Source organism: Ictalurus punctatus, chromosome 1 (genome assembly GCF_001660625.3).
Source record: "Ictalurus punctatus breed USDA103 chromosome 1, Coco_2.0, whole genome shotgun sequence".
In the NCBI taxonomy this organism is placed as follows: Eukaryota; Metazoa; Chordata; class Actinopteri; order Siluriformes; family Ictaluridae; genus Ictalurus; species Ictalurus punctatus.
The window spans coordinates 27861753-27880200 of record NC_030416.2 but is presented as its reverse complement, the minus strand read 5'-3'; the positions used below and the strand labels follow the sequence as shown (position 1 = coordinate 27880200).

The window sequence follows — 18448 nt, the reverse complement described above, 5'->3', positions numbered from 1 at the left end:
GTTTAAGAAAGAACGACTGTGAAAAGCATGACGATTTTCTTTCTCTCTCTCTCTCTCTCTCTCTCTCTCTCTCTCTCTCTCTCTCTCTCTCTCTCTCTCTCTCTCTAGTTTATATTCTGTTTGTTTTCAGTTTTCTGTCCAGGTCAGCGTAGCATGAAGGAATGCATGATTGAGAAACGATCCTTCTGGTTTTACCTGTAAATACTGCCCTCTAGTGGCTCCAACTTTCAGCAAAGCCTGTTTGTTTGTTGGAGCACTGGAATGATGCACCACATGTTAAAGGCTGTACCTGTTGCTCTGGAGAACCGTAGTAATTGTTGAATTAAGGAAGAAAGGCGATAAGATTTGTTTTAAGTTTACATGTAGTGATATATGCGTCTTGTTCCTTTATCTAACACACACTGTGTTCTCCAGCAGAAGGATGGCAGACCTGAGGCTGAGCGATGCTCTGAATGACAGCGTGTCCCCGCCTGTTGAGGAGAATATAGTGCAGAGGGACTTCGTGGCCACACTCGAGGCAGAGACCTTTGAGGACAAGGTTGGGGAGACCGTGGGCAAGACAGATTACATCCCACTACTAGATGACGATGAAAAGGGTAAGTTACAGGCACAACTAGGACTTGGGGGGAAAAGATTCTGTCAAAATATTCATATGTAAAACCCTTTAAGTTGCACGCTGTTTGATCATAATGATTTAATATGAGATTGAAATACTTAAATGTTCCTAAATGTGCTTTTATCATATCTTTCATAATTTTTTGTCATCGCAGATATACCCGATATGTTTTCATAATAATGCGCATAAGCAACTCGTGCTGAAATTAATACTTATCATTTGGATGTGAGTAGAATTTATTCATGATCACATCACCGTGTGACCCTTTTCCCTTTGGATTGAGTGTATTTGAGGACTTGGCATGGATGCCCTTGGCTCTTTGTAAATAAGTAGTTTGATGGTGTTTGGGGAAAACTCATTTTTTTACTGCGGATAAAGCACAATTTTAGCTGGATTAGGTTTTTTTGAGAAGCTTTGGCAATTAGATATCACTGGCTGAATCGGACTGAATAAAGTACGTGTGCCCAAATGACCATAAATAACCTGGATTAACATGCAGTTTTTCCACACACGCTTGTCAGCATTACAGTGGTGCTTGAAAGTTTGTGAACCCTTTAGAATTCTCTACATTTCTGCAAAAATACGACCTAAAACACCACCAGATTTTGACACAAGTCTTACAAGTAGATAAAGAGAACCCAATTAAACAAATGAGACAAAAATATTATACTTTGTCATTTATTTATAGAGGAAAATTATCCAGTATTACATATCTGTGAGTGTATGTGAACCTTTGCTTTTAGTATCTGGTGTGACTCCCTTGTGTAGCAATAACTGGAAATAAAACGGTAACTGTCGATCAGATCTGCACATCGGCTTAGAGGAATTTTAGCCCGTTCCTCAGTACAGAACAGCTTCAATTCTGCGATGTTGGTGGGTTTCCTCACATGAACTGCTGGATTAAGGTCTGGGCTTTGACTTCTTTAATAATTCTTTGGTAGAACGACTTGTGTGCTTAGGGTTATTGTCTTGCTGCATGACCCACTTTCTCTTGAGTCAGTTCATGGACAGATGTTCTGATATTTTCCTGCAGAATTGGCTGGTATTATTCAGAATTCATTGTTCCATCAATGATGGCAGGTCGTCCTGGCCCAGATGCAGCAAAACAGACCCAAACCATGATACCAGCACCACCATGTTTCACGCTTCACATACAAACAAACAAACAAAAATTTATTTTGGTCTCATCCATCCACAAAACATTTTCCAAGTAGCCTTCTGGCTTGTCCATTTAGCAAACTGTGGACAGACAGTAATGTTCTTTTTTCTTTCTCCTTGCAGCCCTGCCATGCTCACCATTGTTATTCAGTGTTCTCCTGATGGTGGACTCATGAACGTTAACATTAACCAATGTAAGAGAGGCCTTTTACACGTTAGAGGACCATTACACGTCTTGCTCTTGAAGTGAGCTTTGTATGTAGGCCGTTGCTGTAGAGGGAAATAATGGTCTGAAATTTCCTCCGTTTGTACTGTACACAATCCATCTGATTGTGGATTGGTGGAGTCCAAACTCTTTGACGATAGTTTTGTAACCTTTTCCAGCATGTTGAGCGACATCAACTCTCTTTCTGAAGTGCTCAGAAATCTCCTTTGTTCATGCCATGATACACTTCCACAAACATGTGTGCTGCACACAGCAACCCTTTTCATCAGTTTGTGCTAAAGTAGCCCTTCTGTGGCATCTGATCCGATGGGCTACTGTTCGCTCCCCACGCGCATCAGTGAACCTTGGGTCCCCATGACCGGTTGTCCTTCCTTGGGCCGCTTTTGGTAGGTACTAACCACTGCATAACGGGAACACCCCACAGGATGTGCTGTTTTGGAGATGCTCTGACCCAGTGTTCTAGCCATCACAGGTTGGCTCATGACAAAGTCACTCAGATCCTTTCACTTGCCCATTTTTCCTGCACTCAACACATCAACTTTGAGAACTGACCATTCACTTGCTGCCTAATGTATCCCACCCCTTGACAGATACCATTGTAACGACATAATGCTATTCACTTCACCTGTCAGTGGTTTTAACGTTGTGGCCGATGGACACCTTAACATAATGGTCACAGTCGTATGTGCTGCTTTTTTATTTATTTTTTTTCTTTCAGATTTAGTTCTTCTTTACTGTTATAATAACCTCCATTCTTTTGGGAAGTATTTCCACTAGATTTTGGAGCATGGCTGTGAGGATCTATCCATTCAGCCACAGGAACATTAGTGAGGATTAGGCACTGATTTTGGGGGAGGAGGCCTGGGGTGCAGTCATTGTTCCAGTTCATCCCAAAGGTGTTCAGTGGGTTTGAGATCAGGGCTGTGTGCAGGTCTTCAAGTTCTTGAACCTTGGCAAACCATGTCTTCATGGAGCTTGCTTTGTGCACCGGGGTATTGTCATGCTGGGTGTTTGGGTCTCTTAGTTCCAGTGAAGGGAAATTGTAATGCTGCTAGTGGCCAGTCAAATTGGCATTATGAGTCACGTCCATTTACGTTGGCAAGCTGAAGCTTTGAGATCAGTGCAGTGCAAAATGGAAACACAAGGAAAGTTCGGACACGAATCTAAACCACAACTTGCCATGCACTTTACTGTGGACAGCCAAACTTATTAGTGATACATCCGTGAAGTGAGATTCGCGTTCTTTTCCACATATCCTCCATATCATTACTGATGTCTGCTAGAGCTTTTTTGCCATGGGTACTGCCATGCTTTGATACGTTTGTGCCCCAGAAGTGTTTGCTGTATTAGGCTTCCTGTTAATCATAGTAATGAGCAGAGCAGTGATGCTTCATAGCAGACATTTTGTTGATCTCTGTGAAATGGCCTAGTGGATGAGTCTCTATTTCTGTACAGATGTAAAAGCTATATCTAGACTCGTGATTCTTTAGCTATGTCAGTGTGCAGTCTGAAGCTGCAGTGGTTGGACGACTGAGATTGAATAGTTTCATTTAGAGGCTTTTGAGGGCTCGATAGTGTTGAGTCAGTGATGCACTACTGTGTGTGTGTGTGTGTGTGTGTGTGTGTGTGTGTGTAAGCAGAAACAGGTGCAGTGTTGGAGAATGGAGAACAGAATGCCCAAGGGGCATCCAAAACTGGTAAGAGGCACCCATAATATCCCCTAATATTCCTGGATACACTTGCCGTTTCTCTTTAGTTGTATTGTTTCTTCATAGTGTCACATCTGGTCCATATTTTGCTGTAATTAATATTGCTGTCTACAGTTTAACTGATGGCAACAATAAATGGTGGTTGCATGCATTCACAGTGCCATGTGGTTTATGTTGTCTTACTTGGTTGTATTTTTTGTAACGGGTCGGTCCGTCATAATGGGTTCAGTGTATTTCAGTATCTTTTTTTCTCATGTAGTATATTTCCTTCTTTCTTATGTGAGACTTCATTTGTATTATTATTATTTTTCATATATATCTGTACATGTACTCTCACTAGGGCTGCGCTATTTCCTAGACTCCGTCTAATAATGCCCATTCCATCTTCATGTCCAAGAAGAAGTGAAATGTACAACCCCAATTCCAGAAAAGTTGGGACACTGTGTAAAATGTAAATAAACAGAATGCAATGGGTTTGAGATTTGTAAATCTCATAAACCCATATGTTGTTCACAGTAGAACATAGAAAACATATAAAATGTTTAAACTGAGGAAATGTACCATTTTAAGGAAAAAATAAGGTAAATTTGAATTTGATGTCCACAATATATCTTAAAGTTGGGACGGGGGCAAAAGAGGCCGGAAAAGTAATGTTCCTAAAAGGAACAGCTGGAGGAACATTTTGTTACTGATTAGGTTACTTGACAGCAGGTCAGTAACATGACTGTGTATAAAAAGGATATCTTGGAGAATCTCTCAGAAGTAAAGATGGGATAGAAGCAAATGTTGCGCTATAACCTGTATATACCTTTCAGCATTGATGCTGCCTTTCCAGATGTGCAAGCTGCCCATTCCATAGGCACTAATGCACCCTCATACCATCAGAGATGCAGGCTTTTGAACTGAGCGCTGATAAACAGACGGCTGGTCCCTCTCCTCTATAGTCCTCTTTAGTTTAGAGGACGCGGCGTCCATGGCTTCCAAAAAGAATTTCAAAAATTTTGATTCGTCTGACCACAGAACAGTTTTCCACGTTCCCTCAGTCCATTTTAAATGAGCTTTGTCCCAGAGAAGATTGTGGCGTTTCTGGATCATGTTCACATATGGCATCTTCTTTACATGATAGAGCTTTAATCAGCATTTGCGGATGGCAGGGCGTACTGTGTTCAGACAATCAGTTCTGGAGGTGTTTCTGAGCCCATGCAGTGATTTCCATTACAGAACCATGCCTGTTTTTAATGCAGTGCCGCCTGAGGGCCCGAAGATCACGGGCATGCAGTATTGATCTTCACCTTGTCTCTTGCGCACAGAGATTTCTCCAAATTCTCTGAATCTTTTGATATTATGTACTGTAGATGATGAGATATTCATAGTCTTCGCAATTTTACATTGAGGAGCATTATTCTGAAATTGTTCCACAAATTGTAGATGCAGGTTTTCGCAGATTGGTGAACCACTACCCATATTTACTTCTGAAAGACTCTGTCTTTCTTAAGATACTCTTTTTATACCCAATCATGTTACTGACCTGTTGCCAATGAACCTCCAGCTGTTTCTTTTCAGTAACACTTGCTTTTCCAGCCTTTTGTTGCCCCCGTCCCAACTTTTCAAAATTACATGATTTTTTTTCTTAAAATGGTAAATTTCCTCAGTTTAAACATCTGATATGTTTTCTATATTTTGTTGTGAATGACATGGTTTTACGAGATCTGCAAATTCATTACCATTTTTCACAGCTTTTTTGGAATTGGGGTTGTAATTCAACTTTCGTTGTGTTTATAATCCATTTTTTGTAATAGCAATTGTTGCACACTAAAGGCTGTATACACTACAGGCCAAAACTATGGAAGTAACACTTTTTTTTTTTTTTTTTGTACTGTTTGTTTAAAAAATATTTCACAAATGAATCACTTGGCCATCTACTAATCGGTCCCCCTAGGATTTAGCGATTTTGTGATCGCAGAAATTAACAAAAATCAACCGAACTCCGCAATAGTAAGAGGAGACCACAATTTTTCAAAATTCCTGCAGATTTTCCCCAGATTTGGACCGCTGTGACGTCATCACAACACTCATTCAGCCAAAGCACTCTTCGATTCAGGTGTGTTGAACATGAGTACAGCTAAAAGGCCTCGTTTACCAACAAACATCACTGCGAAAGGCCGTGCAAAACAATTTAAAAAAAAAAAAAAAGGCACAAAAACATTCTGAATCCTGTATGGACTGATTAATACAGCAGTAGCATGATAGTTATTTTTTGGTTTCTAGTCAAGGTCAAAAAATGCTACAGAAAATAGTCCATTTGTCACCAGTTGTACTCCAGCAGCCGTCTTAACCCTTTAGTCAAACAAATGCTACGCTAGTAAGTTACCTGCTCAAAGGTCTTGAAAGGAGGCTGGTTGTTTTTGAACTTTTAAAGTTAAACTCATTCAATTCAAGTGGCAAATTCGGTAGGCTTAAACAAATAAGGCTAATCATAAACATGATAAATTTGAGAATGGTGGCTTATGATTTCCCCCCACTGTAACAATTCAATTTCAAGTGTCATTTTACAAGCTTAGTGTTTATTCCAAATGTTTGGCCTGTTGTGTAACTGTTACTGACTGCAATCTCCTGCACTTGCCCTGTGAAAACTTTTTTGCTTAGTCGGGCTTGGCATTTTTCGTAATCGAATGCAGCTACTGTATATTCCACCTTGTGACATGTACAGGAATAACTCAGCTGCCCTCCAAACCCAAATCCAATCTGGCACACAGGAGTGAAAAGTTTTAGACAGGGTGAGTCAGAAGTGCAACACTGCATGACGTGGCCCGCTGTGCTAGCACGACTGCCCATGCCACATTACGTTATTAGGACGAGGCCCCCACTTGTCTGCTCTGGCCTGTCCTGTCTGTATGCTGAGGTCAGTATATAAATCGGGCAGCACTGAGAGCGCAGGCGTCAGACTCTAGCTGCTAATGCTACCTGTTCAGATGTCAGCGTTTGCATTAGTCAGTTAAGACTAAAATGTAGTTAACAGAACTATTACGCTTCATGTTTTAGATTCAGTCTCCTTGAGGTGGCACTGTTGTGCCTTTTATGTTTCTCCGCCCTAGCACAGGTTGTGTTTTGTAAAACCATGTTTTCATGAGTCTTTTTAAGGCTTGCGGTATCTAGGACAGAGAATTTAGTGTGCACTGTAAGTAAGCAGCTCGTCCCTGATTGGCGCTTCTGAGTCTCTCTGCTGTGCTCTGCATGCTTTTGTTTGTTAAAGAGGAAGTTCTGCGTGGCTATGCATGTTGCATGAGAAGATGCATGGGGAACTGAAGGGAAGGGAAGATGGTTTGAATTGATTGACACCTGATCCTGTTGTGATCAAGTACTAACCAGCACTTTTATTCTTTTCCCATTGCCTCTCTCACTGGACCCTCTTCATTAAACTCATTATGCCATTCTTTTCTTCCTCTGTTTACCAATTTCTTTTTATCCTTCACACATCTCTCTTGGTTGCTCATTTATCACTGTCGTCTTCGGACTGCACCCTGCTCCATTCTTGTCCCCAATTCCACTTCTCCGCCTTGCTCTACCCCTCATCATGTGCTCCAGAGGATTAGCTTTGCTGCTGCTGTTGCTGTCAATGACTTAGACCTGCCTCTGCCTACCAGCCCAGCGCCTCCTTTCCTGTCTTCACCATACACAGCCACCTCACCATGCGACTTCGCAGCAAGTGCACCAGAGAGACGACGTTTAGGAAACCTGTGGGATTACCACTACTTCTCCCATCTTAGTAGACTCCCATGATGGACTTGTGCGCTGCAGGATGAGCCAAGTCGTAGGACGTTACCATAAGGAAATTAGACATCAAACTAAACACGCACGCACGCACGCACACACACACAAAATGGGCCTCATTTATCAAGCTGAATGAATTTACACAAGTAAGGTAGTGTTGATAAAAAGCCAAGCCTAAAATTTGTATCCTGAGTTTGGGATAATGTAGATATAAGGAGACTCATGTAGGTGAACCAGGATTGATTGGCTTCAAATCCTGTAATTGGCCTGAGTTACGGATTACACGGTCAAGTTTAAATCACCTAACTATTTCAATTGCACACATAAGTTTAGTGTAAAAAAAAAAAAAAAATTGTTTTATATTAATGACTTGAAAGAAAGCGATCCAAATGAAATCTGTAAATGAAGTCGGGTAAGACAAAAGTTAAATTAAGACAAAAGAAATGGAGTGCTGCAGGAATGAGTCCTAACACCTGGAGATGAGTTAGCACTTCTGGTTCCATTGTCCTGAAGTCTATGGTTTATTTTTGTATTTTTTATTTTATGGGTTTTTGGTTAAATGCCTGAAATAAGGTCTGTGGTTAACACAAGCTCAAGATATTTTCACGATTTATTCTAGGACATAAAATGCATCAGTAATACCCCACTCGTGATTGTGAAAAAAGCTTTTACCTTCCTTGAAAAAGATGGCTGCTAATGAGTAGCTAAATGGTACTAGAGAGGTTTCTGGGGACATTAAACGTCATCACGCTGAGCAGGAAAACTCCTCTACTACAGCCTCGTTGTGTTTATACTCGCACTCATGCAAACTATTCCGTCGTAGATTTATCAATTTATAGTTTTTCCCAGTGATAGTGTTTTTTGTTTTTTTAAATAAAGATTGAAAGAGTTGTCAGAGGCTTAGTGTTGTTGACGTTGAAGACATTTGTCCGTGGTGTAGTTCTATTATAGCCTAACTTTTAGCTTTTTACTTCCGCCGATAATATTTAGGTTTCGAGATTCATAAAAATTGTGTTCGTTTGCGAAGATCATCTTGATGAACAATCAAGATAAAAAAATTACATATATATATATATATATATGTGTGTGTGTGTGTGTGTGTGTGTGTGTGTGTGTGTATATAACATCTAAAAGCCAATGGAGAAATCCTATTGGATTTTTATTGAGGGATCCAGGGTGATGCTAATTTCTGGTTGGCCTACAAAAGTATGTCATCCATGCAGCACTCCATGGCACCCTTAGAGTTGGCGTGTGTCTGCGGTAGCTGGTGCTCTGCAATGGCTGAGCTGCGTTATTGGAAGATTTAGTGAACGGCGCATTTACAAGGCAGCCTTTCTCTGTTTAGTCGTCATTTCAGGTCTTTGTGAGCTTTGTCTTTTACGAGGTTCGGTGTGGCTTAGAGAAAATATTTACACACCGCTACACTAAAAGATTGGTAAAAGAGGCCCAGTATGTGAGACTGACTTCAATACAGCCCAAATAGTTTTGATTCTCCACCATATATATACCCGTCATAGTACTCACCATGAATGAACAAATGAAAAGCCAACAAAAAATAAATAAATACAAATGCATCTCTAGTCACCACAGTGGCTTCAAGTCCAGCATGGCCTTTACTGTTGTGTGTTTATAGGATAGACAGAATACTGGGCAAGTCATGTGGAATAGGAATTTTCTAGGGCATTGTAGCGGAGGGTAAAATCTGATATGTCTGGCAGTGACAGACTACTGTCACACACACACACACACACACACACACACACACACACACACACGATTATTGTCGCATGTGTCCTCCTTTGCCCAGCCTGCAGGATCCTCCTCAACCTCACTATTTATCAAAATGGTGTTGGTCGAGTGCAGTCTAGTACCGATCCGATTTCCTCCCATTCAGCTAATCAGTTGTCCCACAAACATATTTATACACTGCTTTCCTTTCATATACTGCAAATATGTAGCACAATGTCGAGACAGCTTTTCATTTGCCTCACATGTTCTTTTCATTCATTACCCACAGTGCAAAGTGTAAATCGATATAATAATGATTAGAAATAGCTAAAATCAGAACAAATGTGTGTGCGGATATATTAAAACAGCCGTCTGTATCTCTGCCTGGCTTTGCTCTCTTCTTTCTAATCTCCATCTAAAACTCCTTTATCGAAACACGCAAACGTTACCCATGCCTCGGTCCACTCCATGTCTCTGCAGCTTTTACATAAACAGCTGCTTGTCTAACACTGCAGTCTGATGCCTTTAGGATTAATATGCTGTTTTCTATTTGTATGTAACACAGCTCTCTGACTCTTCAGCTCTTGCGCTGGTTTTTCGAGGCTTGATCTCTGATCTCTTCTCTTTTCCTTTTCTCTCATGTACCTTTTGCACTTACTTATGTGATGCAACTCTTGTGCTTTTAACAGCAACCAGCTTGCCCATTAACACTGGGTTTGTAATTTTGCTCACAATTACATTTTTAAAATAGCTTTATATTAGGTACGGTATCCATCTGATACCTCATATTCGTACTCATGTGTGTTTGTGTGTGTGTGTGTGTGTGTGTGTGTATGTATATATATATATATATATAATATACACACATACATATACACACACACACACACACACACACACACACACACATATATTATAAAGCTCCGATAGCAACATCGCTTCACCTATACGTGTTAGTAATGCTGTGATGCGTTCCAGTTCACCTTCTTATACTATGCGCTAAATGTATGTACTCTTTTTGTGAAGGGGAAAAAGTACATGCTTTTTGTAGCAAAACAGTATGTAAGTACAGGGACATACTAACACCTGTACGCATGCCGTCACCATAAACACTGTAAACTCCTCGTTGTGTTTTCTGCTTTTCTTCATTCATCATTCCTTAAATCATTTCTACTGTATAATTGAATTTTATCGTTCCCATGAGTTTATATTTCCACATTTCATTTATACCTCTCTATAATACATTGAGAAGCAAACAGTCAAAAAACTCCTCCCTCACACAAGGAGGTTGTGGGTAATATCAAGTGGAAAAAATTTCAATGGACCCACACTCCGATAATCTACCAGAGAGTGTAGACCGTCCGGGTACCTTTGGGATACTCATTTCAACATACTGCGATTTGGGACACATGTATTCTGATCTCCGACACTATTTAGGACGGATAGTAGGCGAATTGAGACGCAGCATAAGCCTAGTGAATGAAACCCACTTTACTTACAGCTGTTCAGAAGTGTTTTTCTGATTAAAACCCACCCCTACTCCATTGAAAGCCTACTCGGTCCAAGGTAACTTGTGTAGCTAGCGACTGCACTTTAAATCTGGCCACTGTGTAAACTGGGGAAAATAAACAGAGCTGAATGAAATGTTCTGTGATGCCCCTTAGTGCTTAATAGTGAGTAGGTTACTCAGAATCAGTATCGGTATCAACAAGTAACCCTATTACTGGTAATAAATAGTATCAATGTACAATACCGGTCAAAGTTTTAGACACGCTCATTCTTTTTTTTTTTTACATTTTAGAATAAAAATAAAGTTATCAAAACTCCGTAGTAACATAAATGGAGCCAATGGGAATCAGGTTGTGATTAAAAAAAAAAAACTAAATCAAAATAATTGAGTATTTTAGCATCTTGAAAGTAGATGCCCTTTTTGCCTAGAATTTCCAGAAATGTACTCTTGGCATTTTCTCAATGAATTTCTTGAGGAATCCTCTTGAGATGCTTTTTAAACAGCATTAAAGGAGTTCCCTCCTACACTGGACACTTATCGGCTGCTTTTCGGAATATTTCGCTCCAAGTCATGCATTTAAAAAAAAAAAAAATAAATAAATAAATATATATATATATATATATATATATATATATATATATATATATATATATATATATATAATGAATATGTTTGCACAGTTATATTTTTTTCTACAACACCGATTTCAAACGTTTAATAATACACCTTCAGATCAAAAGCTTTTGTCGAGTGTCCACAAATTTTTGACCGGTAGTGTATCTCAGGTGTTTTTTATATATTTTTAAATTTAAGCCACTGTTTCACACCTGCTGTTTTAGTGCTCCCTACACTCCACACCTTCATGTTTTTCATGCTTTAGAAAACCTGATTGAGTGAAGGTCTTGAGAGCTAATCAGTGATATGACACAGCTGTGTTTGAGTGGGCAAATCACCAAATCCTCTCCAAACTGGAAATATCTGTTCACTCCACAACATTATTAGTTCATTATTTAACTCATGTATTTGCTTAAATTATTTTTTAACTCCAATTGACTTGACAAGACAGCTGGCTTCTGTAATGCATTTGAATAAACTTTATTAAAAGCTCACAGCACTAAACCTGACTTTCCTGCTATTTTAGTGTCTGAACTGCTTTTTGAGAAGACTTATTTACTAATCATTCTGACCAATATAATCTAATCTCAGTGATTTTACTCTGTTCTACTCTGCTGTTCTATGCTTCATTACCCTCTATTTTATTGGAGGACCGAGATTAAATATATAGACCTTGCACTCATGCTCTGTTCTGTGGCGTCTCCTTGAATACTTAAACCCTTTTTGCACAACCATTGTTTGAGATGATTGCACGTTCATCTCTCTTTCTGTAGGTGCTTTATCGGATATCTCTGTGGCAGCTTGCGCTGAATTTCAGACACGGCTCGAGGATTAACACAGTCAACGTTTTTTTTTTTTTTTTTTTAATTCTCTTTCACACACATTTCAGCTTTTCTGCAGGCTCACCAGTGTTGGTGCTGCAGCGTAAGCCTCAGAAAGCTTTTCTTCCTGCTGCTATTCAGCATCTTCTAGAAATCCTCGAAGACTAACTTCAGTTAGTTCTTAAAACTGGCTGATTTTCTTTTGATTTTGAATATGCAATTAGAACAGGTTCATTAACTGTGCAGATTTTACAAAGAAGTGCCAACATTTACAATTTTTGACCCCTTGCCAGTAAAAGGGACTGTTTTTTTTACTTTTCTTTTTTGTCCCCTGCTTTTTCAGCTAAACGTAGCAGTCAGTAAGCAGTCACAAGTAAAACTCGCCAGCAGAAAAGTCTACATTGTTAGGGAAAAGACACTGGGACATGAATAACACTTATTTGCTTTGGGGTGCAGTTACTTTCACTTCGCACCAACTTTATCTAGGTCAACTTTGACCTGTGAATTCATTAGCCTCAGACTTGAGCCAATATAAACCAAGTGATAGGGACTGTGATCTCTCTGGTCTGTGTTTTTTTTTTTAAAAAAAAAAAAGAGGAGTGGCCTTTTTCCCTTCTTCATAGTTTGTGATTCAGCTTTTTTTTTTTTTTTTTTTGAAAAACTACATGAATTGGGAAAATTGCAATCGCACGGTCTTTTGCAGTGATTGTTAGTAAATGGAACATTTTAGCTCTGCTCCTGTCCAGCACACGTGAATCGATTAGGGTTTTGGCTGACTGCGCATTGTGATGATGTCACGCGATGCGTCTTGGTGCAAATCTGCGGAAAATCTGCTGTAATTTTGCAAAATTATAAGCTCGTCCGTATTTGCTTGATTTTGCGTTCATTTCTGCGATCACAAAGTCGTGAAATCCTGGAGGGATTATTAATTGCGGTCACACTGGACTTTTACCTTACTGTTTTTTTAAAAAACAACATTTAACTGCTTCTTTCCGCACATCTGAAAAAGAAATTGTCGTCTCGTCCACGCTAGAGTTTTTGTGATAAAATTCTGTTTTCTCTCTACCCATAAGGATTTTCTTGTTCCTGTGTTTGCACCTTTGCTGTTGTGACTTGTGTTGCGTCGTTCTCCTCAGCGTATCACCTGCTCGCAGTCCACCGTACACAGTATCTGTGAGAACTTCCGTTCGCTCATTAAACCAGTTGCGTGACTGAAATAATTATTAGAGGCACATTTTCATTCTTCAGATTGACATTGACAGATTGACTGTTCCACTTGTGAATGTTCTTACTTTTTCAAATTTCTATTAATGACCTTCCCTACGTTTTTTTCTCTTCCTCATGCTGATGGCGTGAACGTGGCCGCTCCAGTAAGGAAGCAGGCAGCAAAGTGAGGTGATGTGATGCAGCTCCATCTCATGAGGGAGCTGCAAATGGGTCAGCCTCTCCTACTTTTACTCTACTTTAAACACATGCTAGACAGTCCTACTGCAGATGTTGTGCATCTGCTGCCTCGGTGTGAGCGGGAGCAGCGCAGTGCATTAAATCATGCAGATACAGGTCAAGATCTTCAGTTAATGTTCACAACAAACATGAGAAAAAATGTGAACTCAGTGACTTTGACTTTGACGGCATGGTTGTTGGTGCCAAATGGACTGGTTTGAGTATTTCAGAAAGTGCTGATTTCTTGGGATTTTCACACAAAACAGTCTCTGGAGTTTACACAGAGTGGTGCGGGGGTAAAAAAAAAATAAAAATAAAGAAACATCCAGTTCTGTGGGTGGAAACGCCTTGTTAATGAGACAGTTCAGAGGAAAATGGCCAGACTGATTCCAGCAGACATGAAGGCTATGGAAAATCAAATAAGCACTCTTTACAGTCGTGGTGAGCAGAAAAGCATCTGCGCATCTGCAACACACTGATGGCGGACAGGCTACGACAGCAGAAGACCACATCATGGTACTCTCCCGTCAGCCAAAAACACACGAGTCTGAGGCTACAGTGGGGAAGACTCACCCAAACTCCACCGCTGAAGACCGGGCAAAATTGTTCCAGTTACACTGAATAGTCACGGTCTCATTTTTTCCCCCATTTTGATGTTTGAGGTGAACATGAACTGAAGCTCTTGGTCTGTATCTGAATGATTTATACATTGTCCTGCCACCACATGATTGGCTGATTTGATGGTGTGAATGTACAGGTGTGCAGGTGTCCCTAATAAAGTGGTTGGTGAGCGTATATGCACTGCACGATGAGCATGTTTCTGCATCATCGTTAGCATGTCAATTTGATTTGACATGTTCTGACAGATCATCTCTAGCACAACTAACAATTATTCTGATCATAACGGTTTTTTTTTTTGTTTTTTTAAAACTGTCTGTACAAATCTCAAAATGAATATGAACTTTCTAACTTTCTTAGAGAGCTGACATTTTCTAAGATCTTTTGTTTCTTACAGTGTTTTTAGCGATCGAGGAAAAGAAATGATATTGACGCCAGTAGTTTATAGGTGATCTATAAGAAACTAAAAATGTTAACATTTTACAGACGTGACAAAAATAGCACAAACGTGAATCTGGGCCAAAGGATGCAGCGTGCTATGCAGTAACAAAGTGCTAAGAACAGAACTATAAGTAAAACACCTTGCATGATTATCAGTATTTCCAATAAATAATTAGTATGGCATTTATTTATTCTTTTTTAAAAAAATTTTTTTATAGAAACTGTGTCAAAAATGTAAAGTTATAATATAGCAGCTGTATTTTCCTCTGCACTTGGAATGAGAAGCAGCTCATCAGCTTACTCTCGATTCGGCTTGATACTCAGCGTCCTCTACAAAAGGACGTGCGTAAATCATTCTTTATGCCACAAAGACGACATTTTCCTACCAAGACAGCTTTTCTCGCAGTCACAGACGAGATTTGTAACCTCAGGCCTTTTTTTTTTCATTTATTTATTTATTTATTTTTTTTAGGCATATAAAAGAATATTCCTAATAATAAAAGAGGGGGAATTTTGGGTGATGTTTTCATTTGATTGGTGAAAGAGTAAAAGTAAATGTGTATCAGGAATACCACAGGATTTCAATATAACATACAGTTGCTAGTTGGGGATTTTTAACAGTATTAATCATGCAGCTGAGGGTTTATTTATGTATTTATTTATTTATTTATTAGTGCTGATAAGGACAAGAACATTAAATGAGCTGGAGGAAGACTCTGAATTCCTACTGTGATTTGTTTGTGTGTGTGTGGTCACAATATGCAAAACACGCATTTCTATTCAGTTGCAAACAAATAAAGATTTGTTCCGGGAGCGCAGGCAGCTGCCGAGAGACGGCGTGAAACAGAACAATAAATCTGTTTTCCAGAAAGTGTTGATTTAATAATAAGTTTAGGATTTGCTGCAAAAGAAACATTGTTATTGTAGTAATAACTTAGTCAAGTCAAAGTTTATTTATAGAGCACTTTTTTAAAAAAAAGCAAAAAAAAAACCAAATGTTTACCAAAGTGCCGTACAAGCATAATCTGAATAAAACAGTAAACACGTACAACAAAACATAAAACAAAGAACAAAATCATAAAAACGGCTCTCGCACCGAGTTAAACTCCAAACTTAGTATAGAATAGAATATAAATCTCGTTTGTATAGAATTAAAAACAAACCAATAAACTGCAGTGTTTTATCTGTAGATAAATATTCTATCGCATTACATCATCAGACGTGCCTGTTCTGTTATTCACATCTTTTATCTATTCACAGGTGAACTTCATTTGAATAGCATTGTCATAATACAGTAATGATTTCTTTTCAGCTGGAGAGGTTAAACAATTGTATTGTAAGATTCTTAGAAAAAATAACCGCTGGAAACATGCGATGGGCGATTTCTTATCGTTTGCGATATACCGGTAGAAATTCTCCATTCAATAAGAATTAGTCTTTCCGCGATAATAACGATAAATCCTAGATCATGACGCATTTCTGTGTGCGACCCGTTCGCAGCTCACGTGCAGAGGAAACGAGTACGGCGGAAGGCGGACGTGAAGCTGAGGAGGAGTTTATCGCTAAACCAGAAGCTACGTCTACAATCAGCCGTCACTTGTAGCTAAAAACAGTGGTGAAAGGTACTTTATGTATATCGTCACTGATATCGTTATCGCCATAAATACTAGAAAATATCGTGATGTAGTTTTAAGTGCATATCGCCCATCCCTACCTGAAACCTACCTTTTATGACGCGGCAAATATTTGTTACGCTGCACTTTTTGAAAACAATGGATTGTGGGTACATTCTGTCTTTCAGATTCAAATTGAGTTGAACCGCAATGTTTATCCTGTAGTGCATTTAAAAGCTCAGTGAAGCTGTTTAAGTCACAAGTCGAGTTTGATATGAGTGGCCTAGTTTGAAGTTGGTCTGCCTAAGAGTGTCAGCTGGGAGCGAATGGATGCAGGTCAGATAGAGGACATCATCTCTCCTCCTCTCCTTTCAGCTGTGATTTATTCAGCCTCGATCATGTACGCTTTGCGTGTTTACTGCATAAACTGACTGCTTCCTTGTAACGGTGCCTCTGTACGTAAGTGGTGTAATTGTGCTTCGTGCATGATCTATGTCTCTTTTAGTGAAAGTGTTCATTCTATAATAAAGCGATGAAAATGCAGCGATTTGAAGGTCAGTTCCTGAAAACGTCATCGGGTATGGACAGTTTGGCAGGGCAGCTTTGCGGAGTGCTGCGTGTCCTTAACCACTGCATGTCGATGTTAAAAAATAGTCTGAGTCCCAGGAGGATTTGAAAGAATCAGTGTTGACAAAAAAGTACAGCAGCATGAATAAACCGGGTCAGGCAAAACCAAACACTGAAGTGCAAGATGGAGAGGGAAGGAGACTGTGGAAGAAAAGCCCATTGCTCAGACTCTAGACAACTGCATTATAACGTTCAGTCATCACGCTCTGCCAAACTCTAGTGCGCTCTCATCTCTCACTCTTACCAATGCTTCACAACACCCAGTCTTTCTACAGCTCTCTCTCTCTCTCTCTCTCTCTCTCTCTCTCTCTCTCTCTCTCTGTCTGTCTCTCTCGCTTTCTTGCTCTCTTTCTTTCTCTCTCTCTCTCTCTCTCTCTCTCTCTCTCTCTCTGTCTGTCTCTCTCGCTTTCTTGCTCTCTTTCTTTCTCTCTCTCTCTCTCTCTCTCTCTCTCTCTCTCTCTCTGTCTGTCTCTCTCGCTTTCTTGCTCTCTTTCTTTCTCTCTCTCTCTCTCTCTCTCTCTCTCTCTCTCTCTCTCTCTGTCTGTCTCTCTCGCTTTCTTGCTCTCTTTCTTTCTCTCTCTCTCTCTCTCTCTCTTTTTAATTTAATTTATTTATTTATTTATTTAAGAGAACCCCCAACAAATAAGAGTGCACTCAGTTGGAAATATTAGCTTATTTGTCATGAATTTGTTGGTTGACCGAACTCCAGGAGGGCACAGAGGCACTCTGGGTAAAGTTCACTCAGGGATAACCGCATGCTTTTTATTCTTTTTATGTAAAGCTGCACAAAATAGTCTCATTCATTCTCCAGCTGTTGCTCAGTCTTCATTTTCGCTCTAAGCGCTGCAGATAGCTTTATATAAAAGAAGCAAAGTGTTTCATCTCTCTTCTTGACCTTGGGTTGTGCTGCTCAACAACATCGTTCACTTCCAGCGTGTCTGCTACTCGTTCACATCTCTAGTGTTACCCTCCCTTGGAATCCACGTCTCATTCATAAAACCTGACCAACGCTTGCCTTTATGTCTTTTTCTATAGCGCCGGGTTCAGCTGATCTCATAAGAACATTTCAAGTAGGTACAGCAGTCAATAGGGGAGAAATGATCAAATCCACTCGGGTACTTTCTTTAACGTAGATCAGGTCATCAGATTGTGATCGTGCATATGGCTGGGCAGTATGACTGGACAAGTTGCATGTGTAATTTCTTTCCTATTACTTGCCTGTGTCTCCCCTTGTCTTAGTAAAAGCATCGGTCCCTGGCAGGTCAGAATGCCACTAGTGTCTCGATCACTCTTCCACTAACTGAGTGCACAGTCCAGCTAGAGCTTGTTGGTGTTTCAAGTGTTTCACCTGCTGTTCCAAATAATCCCACACATTTTCTTCACTGGATTGAGGTCCAGAGTGACTCTCGCACAAATTTGGCTCTATACACTCAACATTTTCGTCCTGGGTGTGTCAGTGTTGTGTTCTGTTTAGATACGAAGCACACAAAGCAACATCAGAGTCTGACCAACAATCTGGTTTTATGCTAAGTTACGTTCGTCCAGCTGCGCA

The 18448-nt window shown here is 39.8% G+C and overlaps 1 protein-coding gene across 14 annotated transcripts in view; it reads left to right on the top strand.

Annotated features, from left to right (window-relative positions):
• Nucleotides 1-18448, top strand: part of LOC108271494 (microtubule-associated protein 4) — an 87526-nt gene that overhangs the window by 22365 nt on the left and 46713 nt on the right. For 8 of the 14 annotated variants that reach the window (XM_053683593.1, XM_047158028.2, XM_047158063.2 and 5 more), the window contains exons 2-3: nucleotides 415-596; nucleotides 3638-3697. In XM_053683593.1, the coding sequence (XP_053539568.1) occupies nucleotides 422-596; nucleotides 3638-3697 (235 nt within the window). In that variant the 5' untranslated portion in view covers nucleotides 415-421. The remainder of the gene's footprint in view (nucleotides 1-414; nucleotides 597-3637; nucleotides 3698-18448) is intronic. The other 6 variants (XM_047158065.2, XM_017479099.3, XM_047158068.2 and 3 more) reach the window with 4 other exon arrangements.